General features: G+C 46.4%; 1 protein-coding gene across 4 annotated transcripts in view; it reads left to right on the top strand.

The window, feature by feature from the left end:
• Window positions 1–21,288, top strand: part of Mrtf (Myocardin-related transcription factor) — a 308,475-nt gene that overhangs the window by 268,335 nt on the left and 18,852 nt on the right. For all 4 annotated transcript variants that reach the window (XM_075868898.1, XM_075868899.1, XM_037430793.2 and 1 more), the window contains 7 exons: window positions 377–442; window positions 2,980–3,035; window positions 3,203–3,278; window positions 5,175–5,336; window positions 9,744–9,891; window positions 10,440–10,632; window positions 11,800–12,024. In XM_075868898.1, coding sequence (XP_075725013.1) covers window positions 377–442; window positions 2,980–3,035; window positions 3,203–3,278; window positions 5,175–5,336; window positions 9,744–9,891; window positions 10,440–10,632; window positions 11,800–12,024 — 926 coding nt within the window. The remainder of the gene's footprint in view (window positions 1–376; window positions 443–2,979; window positions 3,036–3,202; window positions 3,279–5,174; window positions 5,337–9,743; window positions 9,892–10,439; window positions 10,633–11,799; window positions 12,025–21,288) is intronic.

Genomic DNA, 21,288 nt, shown 5'->3' with positions numbered 1-21,288 from the left:
TTGCTTAGACACTGGCACTCTCTCGTCACTGTTCTCAGAAAGTGTGAAATTGAAGTTTCTTGCACTAGGCATCTCCGAAGTGGAACTATACCACTCCTGCTAGGATAATGATTCATGAATATTATTAAAAAAAGCACCGATTAATATTGAATTGATTTATCGTTTAATGTCGTAGCATTTACTTAAAAAACTAACTTGTAGATAGTGGCGCCCTCTGGGTGATATTCTGAGAAACTACAGGCATCGAACAAAAGTGCTTTTGTCGAACACCTCCCAGACGTACTTCACCGTCGCCGTGGCTAAGATATTGATTCACCGTTTTCCTCTCTCTCCCCTACCCTCTCACTTGCTCCTCCTCACCCGGTGGTGACTGCAGCGCTGAAAGTGAAGCTCATGCTTCGGCGACCCATCACTCAACTCGTGGAACAAGGCATCATGCCATGTGAGTCTTAGACCCCCTTTCTTTTCGTCACTGTCCTTGCCTCGTCGGCGAGCTCGAGCAGACGATGGCAGCGGTGAAACTTGGCAGAGCTCATGCCACGCGGCCTCTGTCGTCTGCTGTCGTGTCCGGCCGTCGTCTGCTCTCCTGCCCGGCCGGCTCGGAAGCCGTGCCAGTCAGTAGTGGCAACTGTGGTGGCCGGCAGCGGCAGTGGCAGCGGACGACAGCTGGTGCGACCTTTTTACTTACGGTGATCTTTACGTAATGCTGGCGACGGCTCGTTTTCCTTTTCACCAGCCACCCACGCTACGATGCCGTTTTGTTAGGGAGCCAACTCCCACCTCATTTGCATGGCAACACAGCCGTACGCTGTGGAAATTAGCAGCGGGAAGGATTCCGAGGCGCACGTGCAGGGAGGGGTGCTCTTAAATTGTGTCGTAGGTACGCTCGCAGCTGCCAGCGACCACCTCTACTTGACTGGGCGCCAGGCCACCTCTTGGCACTCCTCGAGTACCTCTAACGGGACATGTTGCATGTGTAATGAGGAGCCCGGTTTTATGTGTTTCTGATTTTTGTGTGTGACTCAACGCGCTGGCGGCAGGCACATTTTGTATGTGTAATAAGTTTTCCTCTCATTCCTGTGCTTGCCGTTTTTTGGCTAGCGTGGGAGCGTTCCCTCTGTTCGCTTTTGTATTTCGTGCCGGCTTTAATTTAGCAGCCGCTGTTACTATGCGTGACCGTCTCTTTGGCACCTCGTTCTTCGGTTAATTTGGGGTTTGACCGTTTAGTGAACCCGCCGCACCCTTTGGGCGGTAGCCCACTTGAGAGATCGTCGGTCGCTTGTCTCGAAAGTTCAAGGGTGCGCTTTGGCACGGGGCCTTTTACAATTCTAGCACCCTTTGTGTGCTTCACACTTGCTCATAGCTATGGGCAAGCGCAGATTGCATGAAACCTTTTAGAGTCGTAACGACATTGCTCTATAATGGCTTCCTGGAAATGTCTAGTCCACCTTGGTGGATCAGTGGTTGAGGTGCTCGGCCGCGGACTGGAAGTTGCGAGTTCGATCCCTGTTGTGGTGGTCACATTTTGACGGAGGCAAAGTAGCAGAGGCCCGAATGTTGTGCGATGTTGGTGCACGTTAAAGAAAACCAGACAGTCAAAATTTCCGTAGCCCTCCACTACGGCGTCCTTCATAATCATATTCTGGTTTTGGGACGTAAAACCCCACAGATTATTTTTTATAGAAATGTCTAGACTTGGTGGGTGGCGGAAACATATATCAAATGCTGTAGGAGCCAGGCTGACTAAACTGGTAGTGAACTTGTGCTTGCGTTGATCTTTTTTTTTTCTTTCGAGAAATGGGCAGTAATCTTAAGTATATTCGATCACTCCGGTTTTCTCAGGGGCTACACAAAGCATTGGTACAGGCGTCTATTGATCCTTTGTGGAGCATTCAAACACTGCTGTACACAACCATGCTAGTGGAGTAGCACCGAACATGGCCAAGTCAGTGGCTAGACGAGAAAGAATTGGAGGCAAGTTTCGAGAAAGACTGAGGTAGACGTTGGAACTTTTATTGAACAAGCCAGACCAAGTGTATGTGTAGACACTGTTTAGGTACAGGGGGAGGCTAAAAGTACCCAACCTGAGTTGCCAGAGATAGTGGCCTGTGAACTTTTGCCTACCGCTGTACATTTGCTTTGTACCCTTTGTGTACGCTTTATGTACCTTCTATGTGCATTCAGGCACCCTTTACGGGCATATGGCGTGAGAGTGACGCACGTTAATCGTCATCACCTGCACCGCTTCTTTATCATTACATTTTTCGTGAGGAACTAACCTGCAGTGCAAGTGTAGTAACGTAAACTGATTATAGTGATGTCTTCCTCAGTCTGAATCTTCATTGTGCGTCAATTATCAGTTGCCTTTCAGCTCAAACATCGTTGAAATGTTTGGGAAGTTCAGTGCACCAACATTGCGATCACTGTGCAGCATTTATACTATTCACCTTACCACATTTGCCTCTAGGGCACCATCGACCAAGCTAAAGCAAAATGCACAAATACTACCCCCTCTGTTTGGCTGAAAAGGGCTCGAAATGTGTTCCACGAAAGCGTGCGAACATTGGCTAACGGAAGGTGTGTGTGGCATAGTGATGACTGTGAGCAGGGCTTCTATATATTGTCCAGGTGTAACTGACTGTAGATTGTTTAACAGATAGCCATGCTGCCATATCAGGCTGTTAAACTTTTGTGTTTTGAATCTTTAACAACTAAACAAACAGTGTTACTTACGGCAGAGGCGCACACGTGAAAACAGTTGGGTCGGTGCGTGTAATATTTCATGGCCCTATTGATTTACGTCTCATTATACTAAAATAAGAAAACATGTGCTTACCAGCCCAAGATGGCGGACCACTCATGTCTCGGGTAACATAGTCTATAGAGTCAACCTTTGGTAAGCGCAATTGCAAGTTGACCGTACGGAAGCACTGCTTGTAAGCCATCCCTCCTGTTCTCATCGATTTCTATGCTTTGCAGCTCTCAAGGCCTCTCCCGCATTCCATGAACAGAGGAAGAACCTCGAAAGGGCCAAGGTCAGTACTCGGGGGAAAAAAAAATGTTTGAAAGAATAGTATATATATTCGCAGCCGGCGCACGATTCGCCCTGCGCTTCCGGGTGAACAAAGCGTCCGACTGTACCTGCCGCTTCCTCTCTTGCTTCCCCCCCTCGACCACTAAACTCTGGCATCTATTCCTGCAGATGGGGGACTACCTCAAGAACAAAATTCAACGGAGGCCAGATCGCCAAGAGCTCATACAGCAGCACATTCTTGAAGGTGAGCGCTTTGTGCACATGAGCGTACGAGAACTGCTTCCTCATTTCTCGGGCATTTTAACCGTCTTGCCCGTTTTTCTCTTCTATCTCTTTCAATCACCTCCTTTCTTGCTCTTTTTGATTTCCTTTCTTTTTTTAACACTCTTTATCATCAGTCGTTATTTTTACAGTGCGGGGGAAATCTCGAGCAGACGAGATAAACTGACACTTCCACGTTTTTTTTTTTTTTTTTGGCGTCCGTAGAACTCTCTCATTGATTGCTTCCTTCTTTTTAGGTATTTATTTTTTGCCCAGAGTCTCAAGAACCTTTCTTTTTCTCTCTTTAAACTTTTTTTTTCTTGATTATTTATTTGTTTTGCCATTTCGCATTAGGTTAGGTCTTCATCCTTTTCCTTCTGTTTTTGATGCCTTCATATTTCCGCTGCTCGGTAAAGTGACTAGTTGGACACTCGCCAAGTAACATTGCGGTTCGGTGAATCTGGCAGGACCCCCAAAGATGCCGACAAGCGTAGTTCTTTCATCGAGAATCGAAAGGAAATTTCTTGACCGCTCGCCGCGGTCAAAGAGGAAACGTAGCGTGTTTATTGTCCCTCGCCTTGATTGCGCTTCCTCCGGTGCTTTTCTTTTATCTGTTTTTTCACTTCATTTGTTGTTCGATTTTTTTTGGCGGCACAACTTCTCCTGAGCTCATCAGTTTAGATCATTACGCATACCATCTCTGTGACGCACCAGTCGCAGTGGCTTAGCAACAGTGGGTGTCACACTGTTACGAGTGCAAGGGCTCAGGTTCGAATTGCTGTACTGTGCGACGGCCGTATTTCGATACAAGCAAAGTGCCGCACAAACCTGTGCACGTAAGTCAAGTGTGCCTTAAGAAACTCCGAGTTCTCAAAAATTAGCTTGTAGTTCCTCGCTAGGTGATGCCTCATGATCCAGATAGTAATCGTTTCTGGCACATACATCTGCAGAGATTAGTTTTTAATTTATCCGTGGTTCTTCATGGGCCTGCCGAGGTGGCCTCAGATTACTGTAAGCTCGGCATCTGTCATGCGCCTCACAAGTGTTGAGACACGACTGCAGTTAAAACTCGATCTAACGAAACTTGATTTGACAAATATTCTTGTAACAAAGGAACTTTCATTCCTAGCAAATACCTACCCAAATGGCTTGATGTTGTCGTGAACCTGAATTAACAAATCCAACTCCGCACCAAACCCCGTTTGACAAATATCCTGTTGTAACAAAGGAACTTTCATTCCTAGCAAATACCTACCCAAACGGCTTAATGTTGTCGTGAACCTGAATTAACAAATCCAACTCCGCACCAAACCCCGTTCAACGAAGTTTTAAGTTCTGAGGTAGGGGAGTAAGAAAGCAGCGACTTTGCCCTCATTTTCTCATGTACAAGTTTTTCTTTGAGCGTGCGTTCCGATGCTGTAACGTTAAAACATCCAGCTGCACTAATCGCGATTCTAATGCTGTGGTCACTTTTGTTATGTTGTTGTTTAAGCAAGACATGGCTTGTTTCTTTACCACTTTACTGCTCATGTCATCACTCCATTCGTTCTCTCTGCCTTTGCATATCGGCAGCTTGTCGGAGCTTCTTGAATTGCTCAAACTTGAAAACACCGAGAAAGTCTGGGACACGGCTGCAGACTCTTCTCAAGCTTGGGCGGACGTTTGTTTAGCAGCAAATGTTAGCTTTAGTTGTCGCTAGACGTTCATTTTGCTGATTTCGAACCACCGGAAGATTTCTGTCTCGATTGTGTGAACTCTTCCCATATTATTGAAATAGTTGGAGCGTGTCCATCATGTCACTACATTGGGTTTTATCTGTTTGTGTTTTCTTATACGAAAGCAAAAACTCCATAAATCATTCATCTGTCAACAATTTCAGACACCACGGTGGACCCGAGCCTTCAGGACAAACAGCGGCAGTTGAAAAAGGCGCGGCTGGCCGATGGCCTCAACGACCGGCTCTCTCACCGGCCCGGACCTCTGGAGTTAGTCAAGGGGAACATCCTACAGACGGATGCGACATTTGCGCAAGCCATCAAGGGTGAGTCGAGTGTCCCTTGTTCCGCTTTCGTAAATCGACCGTATCGCGCTGCGCCAAATTGGGTGTCGCCGGTACACTCTGCTGCCAAGCGCCAGCGTCGCCACGTCAGCTAATTACAAACGTATCAAAACTTTAGCATGGGAAAACATTAATGACGTAAAGGAAGAGATCACTCGCCACGTCATCTTTTCATGACTTGTAGACGTTCTTCCAACTTAGCAAATTCTTTTTGTGAGGAAGAGCATAGTTTTAACAGACGGCTTGGACTACAGTACTGAACAGAAATAGGCAATAATGATGAAAGCATTGAAATCTCACTCTCCAGATGCAATTGTCCTAATAAGCAAAGCTTTTCACACAGTTTCGAGCAGGTGGCTGTATTTGTGGAGGATGGTCGGCGCTCACGGGGCGGGACATCGGTGGCTGTGGCGCCTGTTGCCCTTGTGGCAAATGCAGAGTGCACGTATTCGTCCTGCTACTTTCTTTTGTCCGCCTCTCCATTACATGTCCTACTCTCTCCCTTCATCGAAGGTGACCCACCCTCTCGGGAACTGTGTTCACTGCTGGTGCCGTTCGTACCGGTTCTGGGAACCTTAGTGAGCCCAGAGACGTGGGCGACTGCCGACAAGGTTGCCATGCCAGTTTCTGGGGACATTGCCAAACATCACCTTCTGTGGCTCACGGCACGGCAGTTTCTGAAAAGCACATCGAATTCATGATTTTCAGCTGGTCTCTGCCTGAAACAAAAGTTTTGCCTATCGATTTAAGCACCCAATCCTTCATATTCGTTGAAGATCGCCATGGGAAAAATTTGGTTTCGTATCCCTTTCACGCCTTAACATCTCTAAATTTTAGTCAAGCCACCCAAAGCCTTAGGGAGGCTACGTTTTGTGGCCCCTTTGCAAAAGAGTATCAACATGTCAATAAAGCGATTAATGTTGAGTAAAGTTAAAAGAAACGTCTGAGAAGGGTGTTAGTGTTGGTTGGCATGGCGTCCCCAATGCCACGCTTAAAGAGGAATCAAAGAGGTCTTGCATTGCTGCGTAGGTATCTCGGAGGTGGAGTTCTTGCTTCCTCTTCGGAGGACTGACAGCTGTCATTGCCCGCGCTCCCTTGCCACGTTTTTGTCATTGCTATCGCTTCCGCGTGCACCATTCTAAACTTAAACACCGGAACGTTTGCGTGTGTGCGTTAAATGCGCCACATCATCTGTCACCTGATGAAAACGAAACTTACTGCAAGCTGCTTTAGATACGTGCCATGAGTTTCCGCGTTGCTCGAGGTCTCCTTAAAATTTTTTTTTCGCTTGCCTCATCGGTGTGATACATTGAGTATTTTCGTTTCACTCTTCAGCAATGTCTGGTTTAAAAAAAGCCATGTGAGGGCGAAAAATAATCTCTCATTTCCTTCGTCCTTTGCAGTGATGATTTACTCAAGAATGTTCTCGTGCACTTTGGGGTCATCTTTTTTTCGTGCATGACACTCAACTCCACATTATATGACAGGCGCTACAGTTTCTTAATGAAGGCTGCGACATGGTCATCGTATGGTCACAATTTATCTCTACGACCAAGAGGAGAGCGCCTGTTATAGTGAATTGTTTGAGAAACTATGCCCTAATGTCACAATATAGGTCGAAATTCTCGACTTGAAAGTGTTGCCTCTGGGCTCCTCCTGCCAACATCGACCATAACTTTACCGGACATGCGCAGTACGGAATTGTCAGATCAGAAGCCGTTGCTGTGTGTCAACGTTGAAACGGTGCAGTACGATGGTGCGCACGCCTTTGGTGTACTGCTCCGCACACCTTGATACCCAGCGGCACAGCAAAGTGTACAGCTGTTGCATTGTGCCCACGATTCCTTCCCTTGCTTGATGAAAATGCTGCAGCATAGTGCCGAGATTGAGAAGCGCTGGAAGATGGAAACTCGGGCCTACGATAACATACTTTTAGCTCTTCTTTAGCCACTTCCTGCTTTTGTTGTGTGTGACTGGAACTCGAAATTCGCGGCTACATGTTTTGCCAAACGTGTATGGATTAATCAAATCTTAAATGAGTACTCGCGCAAAATTTCTCACTTGGTTTTTGCATCAAATGATGGGCCAAGCCCCCGAGAGCGCAGAAAATTTACATCTACACCATGCTTTTAAAAGCTAGTTTTCGTTCCTTCTGTGCCCTGATGTCACGACATGGTATGAGGAGCGCCACCAGGTGGTAGTACAGTTGATCCCGGTTATATCGAACTCGAACGGTATCGTTATATAGTTCGATATATAAATCATCCGAACTATAAAACATGCATATTTAAGGCCTAAATTAAAGCATTTCAGGCTTTGAAAATCGTTACAAGTGCTAACGATTTGTTTGTAATATAATGAAGAACAAGGTGTGAACGGTAGGTTACTGCACTTTACTGTTGACGAAAACAGTCCGTAAACTTATCTTTGCGCGCTGTCAAGTTGCAGTCATCCTCAATATTATTGAAGCCTTTCAAATAAGTGAATTCAGCTCTTTCGGCCACAACATCGTTGATTAGCACAGAATGCCGATGCAAGCTTTGTAGCGCGGCAAAAGGTTGGTTAGGGGCAGCAGCGAAGGCATTGGCATATTCATAACAGCGCGGTTACACTTAAGCAGCACCGGAAACAGCAGCCATAATTTCAGCATCGATGCAGTCAGAAACGGCTACGTCGTTATCTGCACCGATAAGTCGCTCTCTGTCCGAGGTGGTGCCTGGAAATGCTGATAATTCACATAATTCACTGAGGCACCGTGCGCCATTGTCAGCGGGCGTGGCGCACTCTGAAGTCGTCTCCTTGCCTGCCTGGTTCACAAGGAAAGTTTATGACGGTGCTTTGCTTGACGTCGCTTTAAGTGCGAGTCAAAATTTTTATTGTTATGTGCGGGTGAACGTTCTGTTCCAACTCCCGCATGAGGATTTATCAGAAATGAGGCGAGAAGTACACAAGTCCACAAGGCACAAAAGAAAACGAGACGACACTGAGTTCTCACAGCCGACATGGTGGTGATATTGATGTCACTCTTGGCTTTGCAGCTGGTAGCTGCTGCTTTTAGCTACTTTGATGCGAAAAGCTAGAAAAGCGTAGCCTACAAGACATGCATTTTAAGACCGAAAACACTAAAGATACGTCAAGAGGATCTCGAAAACCGTGCTTTTCAGGCTCGCGTGCTCTTGTGCTCTAGCAAACAAGAAAGATAGTGCTAACATTGCAGCGAGATCGCCGAGTCACTTTGCATTCTCATTTTGGTACCCTCGGCAATAGGGTCTTATGTAAAACACTATGCCCGCGCATTAAGACTTGCAGATCACATATCAAACATGCCGTTGCACTCGTAAGCGTCGCGCAACGAACCCAATCAGCACGATGCGATAGCACTGCCTTTTCATAGCCTGCACGCGAAAGGGGATCGGCACTTGTCAGAATGCGACCAAAAATTAATCAATATTTGCTATAAAAAGTTCAATTATTTGGGCTTCGGTGCGGCGCAGCATTCGATACAGCGAATGCCCGGCTGTGTGGCAGTTAGATATGAGAGTGCACCGGTCCTATATTTTTGAATAGGAAATTCATGGGGATTTTATAACTGTTCGATGTTGCCAATAATTCAATATATCAGAGTTTGGTGTATCTAGGGTAGACTGTACGTGCCCGCGCAAGTTTTCGAGACGTATTCTCATCTGCCCTTCACTTTTTCAATTGTCTGCTGTGCGCTGCATTTGTGGCAGCTGTCACGGCGAGGGGGCACAACGTTGGGATGGGCGCTGTTTCTTTGTCGACAATCTGAAGTCTGTCAGCAACTGCATGTTGCACGGGTACGTGTCCAGAGTGAAGTGCAGCGAACAGAGTAAACTCCGCTTGGTTGGCGGGCAGTCTTTGCTTCGGCTGTGCCACACGAAGTCGACCCATGATTGTTTCAGCTCCAGATTGTACGGGAATCAGGGTAACTTGCATCTATTGTCTCCCGTTTCACTGGTGAAAGACTTCACAGGGGATATTGGTGCCATGACGACAAATTCATAATAAAACTATTTGTGTGCCCTCCGATAAGGGTACATATATTTTGTATTCGCATGCACCTGCACTATCCGAAACTTTGCCAGCTCACTTCACAGGTATGCTAAATGACAGTGATTGCGCGACCACATGGTGCGAGCAGTCGACTTTCCACTAAAAAAAAAAAGATGTCAGTACCCTTTTAAAATTAGGCTTTACAAGTTGCCAAAGTGTTGCGTGCTTGAGCGTACTTGATCTCTGTTTGCTCAGAGCTCTAGTTACTGTGGTAGCGTGTTCTAGCTTGTGTCGCTTCACTGAATACAGCTTTTGTTTCTTCCTAAATTTTGGCTACTTACATAGCTTAACTGCCTGCCTCTGCTTCTCCAACAGAGGGCCAGATTCCATTCCGGCGGACGTGCGAAGGCGAGAGCCGGAAGCACCCGCCGCCTCCGCATTTCCTCATCGACGAAGACAGCAACGGAAGTGACCTGCTTGTGCCTTCCCCTGGCCAGGACTCCAACGACCAGTCGCAGAGCAGGTGGGCATTCCCCTCATCCTATCATAAGTGCTTGCTAATCCTTCAATACACCCCCACATTGACACACGCTTCCACTCAAGCAACACACACACCAAACTCTTGAGTGGAAGCGTGTGAATGTGGGCGAGTGTTTTCAAGGATTACCAAGTTTCGCTAAGTACTTGCAACACGACGACTTACCAAATGGCCCAACATGTTGGAATAAGTTCCTTCTTCCATCTAGTGTTTTCAAGCGTGTTGTTTTTTTTGTGTCTCAATAAAAATGCGTTAGTAAATCTGTCATACATACCCTCAAACCTTATTTTAGGTTGCATGTGGCACCAAAATACTTTGTTATATCCAGAAATTCGTTATGAGCGATTATTTCGTAACACTGTATGTTGCTAAGCTATTTCTCACTTACTTCATTATAAACGTTAATTCGTTATATCCGAATTTGCGATATCGCGATACGAGTGTGATACAGCAGCTGTTATTGACAACAGTGCTTGCAAAGCCGGTGAGACTGTGGCAGCCATTTGAAAGTGGTTTACGTTCTTGTCACACAGTTTGCCGTCGATAGACCTGTCGGAGTCTTCGTCTTCGTCTGGCACCTTGCACGAGGGCTCGCCGAGCTCAGTCTCTGCAGGAAGTCCACGGGCTTCGCCACCGGTAGCGCCAGTCACAACGCAGCCAACACCCGTGGTCCAAGTGGCAGCTGTCGCACCGTCAACAGCGTCCTCGCTCTGCGCCTCGCATCAGGTGAGACCACGTTTGGATTAGGTAGGGCCCAATCTCGCAATCCTAAATGTGCTAGCTGTGTGCCTGCATCTAAGTTCAGTTATTAGGCATTGCCAGGGTTATTCTGAATGGCTGCCTATGTTTAACTCTAAAATGTGGATAGAATTGAACTTTGAACGGGTGGAATGCATTCCAAAATATCACAGAGCGGATGAGAGGCATCAAAAGCATCATGAAATGTAGCTATATATTTGATCACGCTGTGAGAATCGCGGCAAGGGTTGGGCTCAGAATTCCACGGATTGCAAGATTGGCTCATGTACCTTGTTCTCTCTTCGGCAGTCGCAGATGTCAGTGCTTGTTTAATGTTGTGTCAAGGGGGCATTACATGTCTGTGTTGTGCATTACTTTTGCTCGTTCACGCAATGTGCAAATAGTAAAACATTATGCTTTCGGCTTCTTTTAAACGCATTGCGTTGAAATAACTATTGTGTCTTTTCCAAGCCATTCTCTTCTAGAAGTTAAAACGTTTGAACGTACACTACAGAGGGCATTAAAAACGAACATCCAGCATTTACTGCATGAATCTTATCTTACGACAAAGTTTTTGTCTGCGAACTGATCCTTAATTGAAAGGTTTAACGTCAGTCTCATTGTTTATTTGTTAGTTTTTTTTCCAATATGTATAATTCAGTTCAAATTGATTATCGTCTGTTTTGCACACAGTTGCACTGTGCTGCACATAGCTCTGTACTTGCTTGCATACATCACGATACCTTCTATATCTGATGCATTGTAAGCATATACTCATTGCATACCAATATCAGGAAGGAGATATACAATTTAATACATTACATTCAAACCTCATCATAACAAAGTTGCACCTTACCTAAAAATGTTTGTTATATCCGAAAATTTGTTATAAAGGTTTATTCCTAACACTATATATATTGCAAGCTTTCATTCACTTCATTGTAACCGATGTTTCATTATATCCAGATTTGTTACATCGAGATATGAGTGTGTATCCAAGCAATTCAAGTCCAGTCGTACTTGTGCATTTGATTTAAGAATTGTGCTGGAATACAATTGCGATATGACTTCAGTCTTGTAGATTGCGGAAATGAAGAGTTGCAGAAACACAGGCTCACTTTTCTTCTTTTCTTTATTTTTTTTTTCTCCTTTTAGCTTCAGCAGCAAGCTGTCGCCCCTCTAACGCCCCAGCCATCGCCGCTGCAGTCGTTTCTGAGCACCAACGCCACCGTGGTGACGCCGTCGACGACTGTGTTTCTCACGGGGACGGCGGTGACTCCCGCACAGCCGCAGCAGGCGGGCGGGGGCAAGGCGGCTCGCAAGAAGTCTAAGTCAAAGGCACAGCCGAAGGCGCGCACTATCAAATTCCACGAGTACAAGGTGAGACCAAAAGCGCACACCCGTCTTTGTCATGCGTCAATCAGATACGGTTCACCATATTTTCCAGATTCATGCGCGTTTTTTGCGTCCAGCATGTGCACAATCCCTGTGTCCAACGTCGCACATGCCCAATTTTTTTTTAGGAAGTGGCGCCCCTCCGATTTGTGTTGGGGGAACTTGGTACAGTAGACTCATTGAACCGAACCTGGAAAGACCGGGAAGACTAGCTCCGTTAAACAGGATTTCCGTTTACCAAAAGACAATTACCGTTGCAGAATTCAGGAACAAAGTGAATAATATCAGAGGTAGTTGTTTCATTTAAGCTGCCTTCTGCTCAAGACATCTAATTACAGTCAACTGCCTATTTTTCGAACCCTCTAGGGAGCGAAAAACCGTACGAAAATTCGGGCAGTCCGAAAATTCGCGCAGGCCGGGCAGTTCATGAGAGGGCACAAGTCAGTCATGCTGTCACTTTCTTCAGGCAAGTCTGCTGCCTCTGTGTCGAGTATGAAGCCCGCGTGGCGAAAGCAGTTGCGAAGCGTCTTGCGTTACTGCCTTCTATGCATCCGCAAGCATTCCGACAGCAGACAGAAGGTCAACGCTGTAGCCTTTCCCGTTTTCCGAGCACAGCACCATGCGGTTGAGTATACGTGAATGGTACAAAAGTTTCAGATTACAGATAACGCCTTGGTCCATCGTTAACCGACGGTTGTTTTCCGCGCTTCGATGCCATCGGTGAGGACGACGAAGGCGGAGTGGGGGCCATCGCAGGCAAGCGAAATCCTCACGATGTGGACAAAGGAGTTTGCTGACGAGCGTCGAAGTACCTAGGCTTAGCGTTGCAGAGCACACTTCACAGGATCGCACAACCACAGACTAGGCTAGCCAAACACCATGTGGGCTGCATAAGCAAAATGACGCGACGGCAGGCGACGGTGCCTTGGGTACTCCGGAGGTGGCGCTGGTGTAAACATTCAAGATAGCCAGTGTGGTCAGACCAAATCCGTGTGTGACAGTTAGTTTTAGTTCGTGTGCAACGATTAGTTTTAGTTAGCTTCGCGAAAGCACTGCGCGGGAAGCCAGAGTGGCACGCACGAGCACGAGCGCTAAAGCGAAATGAACTTTATTGGCGCCAAATAATTTCCCGGTGGATAGTTTCGAATGTCAGTGAAGCACCCTTGCACGATAAGCACGGCCAGTGTTAGGAATCTCGGAGGCCGTGCGTGTTTCTCCGCTAACGATCAACGAGAACGAGTCCAAGCAACAGATGCCGCCACAGTAGACAGGAGCGCTCATTTATGCGATCGTAATCGCGTATGATGCAGTTGTGGTGGTTTCCACTGGAAGTCAGTGGTGGTTTCAGACCTTCCTTCGCGTCAAAAAGTCTAAAAAATTGGACTCCACGGGGTTCGAACGTCCGAAATTTCAGACTTCCTGATACATTGATTCTATGGGGCTCGTAGCGGTGCCGTGAAGATGTCCGAATTATCGGGCATGTCCGAAAAATCGGCAGTTGACTGTACTGAGAGTACTTTGTGAAGTTGTCTTTACTGCATTTCACACATTGTGCGCAACGCTGTAAGAAGTGTGTACCAAGTTTGGCAAAGAAAATGTATAGTACCGTGCCTTTCGTGGTCAGCTACCTGCCACAGTGGCCTAGTGGTTGTGCTTCCCAGCTACCCAGCCACAGCCGCCACATTTCGATGAAGGCAATACACTAGATGCCTCTCTGCTTTGATTTAGGTGCATAATAAAGGGGTACCGACACCACTTTTCGGAGGTGTCTTCACACTGCCGTCTAAATCTGCTGTGTACTGAGGTAGCTCAGAGAAAGTGTGAGGCTCAGCAAATGCTGATAAGATATTTTACGCTGATATTAAAGTCAATTTTTCCGGGGCACACACCTGTCGGCATCGACACTAGCTTGACGTCGGGCTACTGTATTCAGTCGGGAGCCTTCACGCCGCAGTCTGGCTAGTTGTGACATCAGGTACCAAAACTTCCAAAATGACCTGCTGGGAATCAAGATATTCAAAATGGCCATCTCTGTGTTACCAACGGAGCCACGTGGCCGAACAAATGTGTAAACGTCACAGTATCTATCACGAGCTTGTGACGGGTGCCCTGACGTGTTGCGACGTCAGCGTACAGTAAGAACTGAAACTGGCTTTCAAGAACACACAGTGTTAGTTTTTGCAGGATGCACCCATGCTTAGCAGTACATTTTATATGTTCTTGAAGCCTTTCAAATAGCAATTGAAAATTTTCATGTCAGTACCCCTTTCGTGCAAATTTTCAGAGCCGTGTACTGTGGCATCTTTCATAATCATAATGTGGTTTTGGGACGCAAAACCCCAATAATTAATATTTAGTGGTCAGCTAACATCGTACCCAGCTCCCGTTGTGCCGCATCTTCCTGCCAATGAAAAACCTGAAATGGAGCACAACGAAACATCAGATGTAAAGGGGGGGTAGGGGTGGATAGATGTGGGACGTCTCTTTTCCTTTAACATAGCAAACTGTCTTCGCTTACTACTTGGCATAAAACGATTTTGTACGTTTGCTAGTGAGAGCCATCTAACTATTCCTTGCTTAGAGCTCAGCATTGTGCACACACTGTGCGAAACCAAGTGTAATTTACTTTTTTGCAATTCCCCAGTAGTTTTTTTATTAGTATTTATATATTTTTGAGTGCCCATTTTTATTGTTGTCCCTTTCAATCGCAGTTAGTACTGTTTTACGGCAGGCTTCCGGTACCACCTCATTGGACTGTTAACTTTCCACCACCTTTGAGTAATAACTAAACAAATCCTGCTACGGTGGGCACGCACACTTGAAAACGGTTGGGTTGGTGCAGTCGGCATTTTGCGATCTCGCGGAATGCGCGGCACGATGTACATTAATGACAGGACACTTGTTCGAAAGCCACAAGTGACATCACCCATGCATCTTACCTAAAATCGCTCAAGGACCCCACCCAGTTCATGCTCCAAGATGTCCATTTCATTTCATTTCATTTTTTTCGTCATGGACCGACCCCGCAAGCAGTGGTCCTTTTTTTATAATAACTATGTCGAGGGCTCGTCCCACGACTTTGAAGAGCGTTGCGCGAAAGGATTGGGTGAATGGTGTATGCTAGTTTGTTGCAAAGATTGCATTCGTCAAGAAGGGGCCGTTGGCCGAAGCCGGCTTAGTATATCGGGATGTGTGCTTGATGCATCATTGTGCACGCTTTGTCAGCAATGACATAGCATTCGACATTGCATTGAGGTATGCTTGTGCGAGTTTCTCTTTGCGAGAATATGACTGGACATTAAAACAAATTTCAGGAAGGGACGTTGACGGTCATTGAAACGAAACGTTCTGTCCATCTGATAACTATGTCTGCATTGTTGTAGGTTTTCAAACGACTGTGTTTAGGTTGGTATTTTTTTTTATGGGTGTGCTACAACATTGAGCTCTGTACAATCAGATTGTGGGTCTCTCGTCTCCCTATTGAAGAGTTGACAATGCGCACAAATGTTTGCGTAGAAGCGCATCTCGCACGAGAGCAGTAAAAGACGATATTTGGGTAAAGAAGTTGCTGGCCAAAGGTGAAAGGATGCGCATGCGGTTATGTTCAATCGAGTCTCGTGTAATGCCAGCCTCGTTATTCGGAAGCACGATTTCTGGTAATGAAGCATGCTCTAATTTGGTCGGCACACATTGATATGAGTCTGCGGCCGATGCAAAGAGTTATCAGTCAAAAGACGGTACAATTTTCAGCTTTCGCGGTGGTCTTGTCTAAAATAGACATTGAGGTCCACTTTACTTTTGCAGTAAACTTGATCATCCTTTAAGTATTAGTACAGTAGACTCAGTAAACGGAAATCTGTTTAACAGAACTGCGGCTTAAATGAGACAAGTTCTTCTGACAAGATTGGTTTCATTCATCTTGCACTGTGCGCCCCTATTAATCTCTCGGTAAATGTAACTCCTGTTAAACCTAACACATTCTACTGGTCCCTTCAGGTTCCGTTTAATGAGAGTCTACTGTATACTGTATTCTCGTTGCATTTATTTTGTGGAGTTATGATTGCTCAAGTTTTACTCTATGCAGGTGGTGAGGTTGTGGTGACGGTTATTGCTAATGACATGTGATGTTGGTAAGGGTGACAAAGATCACCTAGCCTGTGTAAGGGTGTTACACGCAACCATATGTCGGAAAAATAAAGCGAACTTTTCTCCTCATACTAAACATTTTGTCTGCATTCGAACAGTTCCATATGTTATCTGTAGCAATAATGTGGGAATTAAGCGGCATTTATACGAAGTTCTTATGTATTCCATACAAAGATATAGAAATCGTACTGTCTTACTTCAGTACCATATGAAATGTTTCAATAAGAATGGCAGTACAAAAAAAGCAAGATTGCCTTCAAGAAGCTGGGCTCTCGTCCGCGTCGAGTGAACAAACTTGGCTCATCCACGGCAGGGAAAGGGTCAAAGCTCATTGATGCACATCAATTTCGATTTCTCGAAGATGACAAAGGGCAACTGAAGATGTCAACCATTTGCGGGCCCCGAGGCAGAAGGCCGCTTAGGCGTCACCACAACTCTTGAATCTCTGTGCCGCGTGGTGAAAACATGTTTTCCGTCTACAAGTGCTTGCCAAGAAAACAGCTCGGCAGGTGTGCGCGAGCGAACCGGCGCTCCGTGAAGCGAGACTGTCGACCGGTCGAGACGGCGGCACGGGGGGAAGAACACGTTCCGTCACACACGTGTGTTCTCCTCGGGTCGCTCTTTCCCGCCTCTCGTCGCTGCTTATTTTCGTCTTGCTTTCCTCGGTGCGGCCTGGTTCCGTGTCCCAAGTCTAAACTATAATTTTTCCCCTATTGTTACAGGGTGTGCGTCCACCATGTGTTAGCGATTCTCTTGTTGCTCGTTGCTGCATTGTATTTTGCACGTTCTGACGATGTACACACGTGGGTTTTCCTTCCGTTAACTGCCGCGTAGTGTCTGAGGGTTCGAAAAAAGAAACGGGGAGCAAGCGGGCATCGTCGCGAGTTTATTTCGAGAGTCGAGCTCGCCGCCACCGCGACGGGACTTCTTCATTTTCTCGCCGGCGAAAATCGGTTGTCCCGCAAGCGGAGTGATTGGGAGGTGCATCACTGGAGTGGCAGCGTGGGGCTGCAACGATGATGACTTGTCGAATAGGCAGTTTCATATTTTTAGGGACGATGCAACCCGGGTTGAGGACTAGAAAGGCTTGCACGAAGGCAGCTTTGGGGGTCTATGAAGTCACAGCATTGCTTCATTCTTTGAAACCAGCCTACAAGACCTCAATGAGCCAAACATGCTGCTTTAGAAGGTGTTGTTTGCTACGGGCAGTTGACCGCTGATGTTAATGGGACACGGGTTCATTACAAATTCATATTTGTTGCACCCATGAAGGTACATTTTTTGTCTTGTGAGTTAGAAATTCGTACATAATCAAGTGCTGACGAAATTCAATTAACAAACTGTCGCAGAGCAAGTGCTGACTTCTATCGTTTGCCGTCCAATGTTGGCATCCAGTCACAACCCGCCGCATTTAGTAGTAATGGATGTTCAATCAAAAGTATTCAAGCTTAGATAAAGCTCGCTTTGATGTGATACCAACTCGAGAAATCTGCTTATGTGCTGCTTCACTACAAAATGACCTGTTGTGACAGATGAGACGGTGCCAGCCAGATCTGTCTTTGAATTGTCCTGGCTCTCCAAGAATGATTGCCACTACAAAAACATGTATATTCCAGCATTCTCATGCATAGAATAGCTTCCATCGCCTGTTTTTCTTCTAAATAGTTGGAAAAAAGTCAATGTTCGTCACTCCCGCTGGGTAAAACATCAATGTTGTCAGGGTTCATGTTGTGTGATTACATAATGGCTCCTCTTCTGGATTCACTGTCATCTCTCGAAACCTTGGATTGCAGACGACTGTGTTCACCCGTCCGTGTCTGTTTCTTCGCCCGAGCGTACGACGGGTGGGCATTGGTGCCAAGTGCATAATGACACGAAGCCAATTCTGAAAGATACAATCTTAGTGCGAAATTATAGTGCTAATGAGGCAGCAATAATTGCGGCATAAATTGTTTTTAAGTGCCCACCATAGCGCATACGTGACGGTGTAGATATATATAGCGGTGTGCTCGCGTCGTCAGCCGAAGGCTGCTCGAGTATTCATTGCCGTCTGCTCTGGTTCCCTTGCCTGACTGTGACAGTCAGGCAAGGAAAGAGTTACCTATGTCCCGCCAGTTCTCGTTTCTTTTTGATTGCATCTTCGAGTGTCTGCAGCGTCAGCTGCCACAATTTTATGCTGTTAGTAACTGGAACTGGAAGGGTTGTGCACTTTTGATGCCCTTTTGGCCTCCTGCACAGTCACTGCGTCTGTTCAGCTGCCAAACAGTAGAAGACACTCGCCTGCTGGTCGAAGTTTCACTCGGGCTTTCTTTGTCTGCCCTGCTAGCCAGAGGTCTTTTTGCAAGTCCCTGCGGCGCGTCCACTTTGAAATGTTTTGATTGACTTGGTCAATGTTCCTGCTAATTATACTCTTTAAGGTGGCAGTCCTGCAAGGTAAGCCTTTTTGTTGTAGCTGTGTAGCAGGATTCTCATAAGACCTAAAACCATATTTTAACAGCTGAGCATGCAGAAGACCCGTGTTTTGACGTCTACCTTTGCTTTTTCGTCTGCGTGAAACGAATAGGCACCATTTCCAGGCACAGTGATACAAATTTTATTATAAAGATGGAACGTGTGCAGTCCAACACAAACGAGGCAGCCATAATTAGGATTTTAATTATTTTATTCGGCAACCTAGACTAGTGCCACAGCCATGTATTGCAACAGTCACGTCATCTCACTGAATTAGTAGACAATCGTGTTCACCTGTTCACTTCTACTTCTTCATCCATGCAAAACGAGTGAATGTTATCACGCCAAGCATGCAATAAGCTAAATATCAACTCTACTTGCAGTCTTCACATGACATTCAAGCACTTATGAAGCAGCAGTCATTTTGACTTAAACGTCTTTAATTGGCAATTCAAGTTCAAATAATCGCTCACACCAAATATTGTGATAACGGTCACAGTCGCGTTGTCTGGCTAAGCTAGCAAACGACAGTGCTGACTTGTGCCACCTCATTCTTATAAAGCAAGTAAGGATTGCTGTTTGCGAGCACATAATTGGAGCGGTAGCAGGGCATCAGTACTTTTGGACTTGTATTTCTCTAATTGCCTACTTAAAGGACCACTCAAGACGTTTATTAGAACCGCCCTCACAATTGCGTCGTCTGCCGACAGTGGCAGACATACGTTTGCAGTCTACCCCTCACTCCATCGAGACCCAGCCACTGTCGTCCCTCAGCAACCCCCTCCGGGGCTTTTTCGTTACGCTTTTGGCCATCCGCAGCAGCTGCCGTCGCCGGCGTTGTGCGTTTGCAGCCGCTTTTGTTTGCTTCGAACTTTTCTGCACTTTTCGTTACCTCTCTCAGTCCGCTGCTGCCGCCGCCGCGGCGTTTGTTCATCTGCCAAGTGGCACGGGCGGGGTGCGCTCGCTTTGCCGGTCCTGTCCCTTCTACTCGCCAGTCAGTGGCTCACTGGGGCTGTCTTTGTCTCAGGTGCCGGATGGCTGGCCAGTCTTTCTTCTTTTCTCGCGAGCAGCAGCGCGCGCTTAACGCGCGCCTTCCTTGGCCCGTCGCCAGCGTCGTCCGCAATCCCAGCGGCGGCACGCCTGGCACCAACCTCACCCCCACTCCCTTCATTTCTCACTCTTTGCGGGCCCGTCTCGTCGCGTGCTTCAGATTTTTGTTTCTTCCCACATTGCTTTTCTTTTCTTGCGCCTTCTTTTCATGCCGTCAGTTGTGCTACGTTACGCTTATTTTCGTTTGTTGTTTAAAAGTTTACTAAAGGAGGAGGCTTTTTGTATTGACTAAGGCTTAGCATGATAGCGATGCACGAAAGCGGGAAAACGCGTCTGGGGGTGCCGCACGCGCAGTCTTGAAACTGCCACAAACACCTGGCCTAGTACTACCTATACGGTTTTGTTTCGTGCACGCAACTTTCACTACTTTACGATAGCTTAGTTCGTTCTGTGCTTAGGGGGTGCCACTTTGTTTGTGTACATTTTACTACTGCTTTCTCTCGTTGCCCCCCCTCCTCTCGTAACTGCACTAGACGTCGCCTTCCCTGGTGTTCATTTGTTGTCAGGCTGTCCCTGCCTGTTTTGAGGAGTGTAAGGCCACAGTTCGCTGTGATGTCTTGAGTTTGCACACTTCTACGCGCTGTCCTCCCAATTTCGCACTCTGCTGCCCACTATTTATGCCGGTGCTTGCTGTATGCTTGTTTTTAATGTTCTTGCTGCAAGTGAAATGGGAAGGTCAAGAGGACGAAGAAAAAAACACACACACACGCGGCTAACATCTGGCCAGTTGTTAGTTGGTGCCTGTGATGTATAGTCTTGACATTTAACAGCTGCCGTATTTTTTTATGCTCTTTGTGAGGTGCAGTTAGCAGGAAACGCCCTTCAAAAGACACTACTCATCTATGTTAGGTTTGTTAGGCATTTATTTAAAACAACCGTTTACAAAGCAACACCCCCTGAAGGTGGCTTAAATTAACGTCATAAAGACCAAAGAACAGCAGAGCTGAGGGAAAGCCTTGGCAGTGGTGTGTAAAATAGTGCAGGTCTAGGCTAAGTGAAGCATGGTTTAGCAAGGAATAAAGAGGTTTGAAAAGAGTATTGACGTAATTTTTAAGGCGTCAGAAAAGGGACATTTTTCGTTTTATTGGCTTGCAGTGTTACCGCTCTCCATACATCGCGGCCAGGAAGCACACATAAAATGTTCTTGTTTTATTTTAAAGTTTCATTTCACAGCATGTGCAAGCCAGTCGCACTGCAATAGACATTACCATGGCGAATCAACACAGTTCACTCTCTTTGCAAGCTTCTCGTCCTGCACGTGACCAAAATCGTCCAAATGACTGTTGGGGTCGCTGGAAGACATGTCATTGTTGTTTACTTGCATCACGTTTAAAAACCTGTAGATGATGGAGCTGCTGTCCCCGTGTGACTTATATTACGTCGCGACTCGTTGATGGAGCTGCTGTCCCCGTGTGACTTATATTACGTCGCGCCTCGTTGATGCGTCATTCTGAAATCACCCCCTCGAAATCAAAACCGACAGGGATTTTTTTCAGGTAGCAGTGTTAAAGATATAATCAATGCATTCCGAGGTACTGTGAT

The sequence above is a fragment of the Rhipicephalus microplus genome, chromosome 7, assembly GCF_043290135.1.
Source record: "Rhipicephalus microplus isolate Deutch F79 chromosome 7, USDA_Rmic, whole genome shotgun sequence".
In the NCBI taxonomy this organism is placed as follows: Eukaryota; Metazoa; Arthropoda; class Arachnida; order Ixodida; family Ixodidae; genus Rhipicephalus; species Rhipicephalus microplus.
Note: the sequence above shows the minus strand (reverse complement) of the source record. Positions and strands in the feature narration are given on the sequence as shown.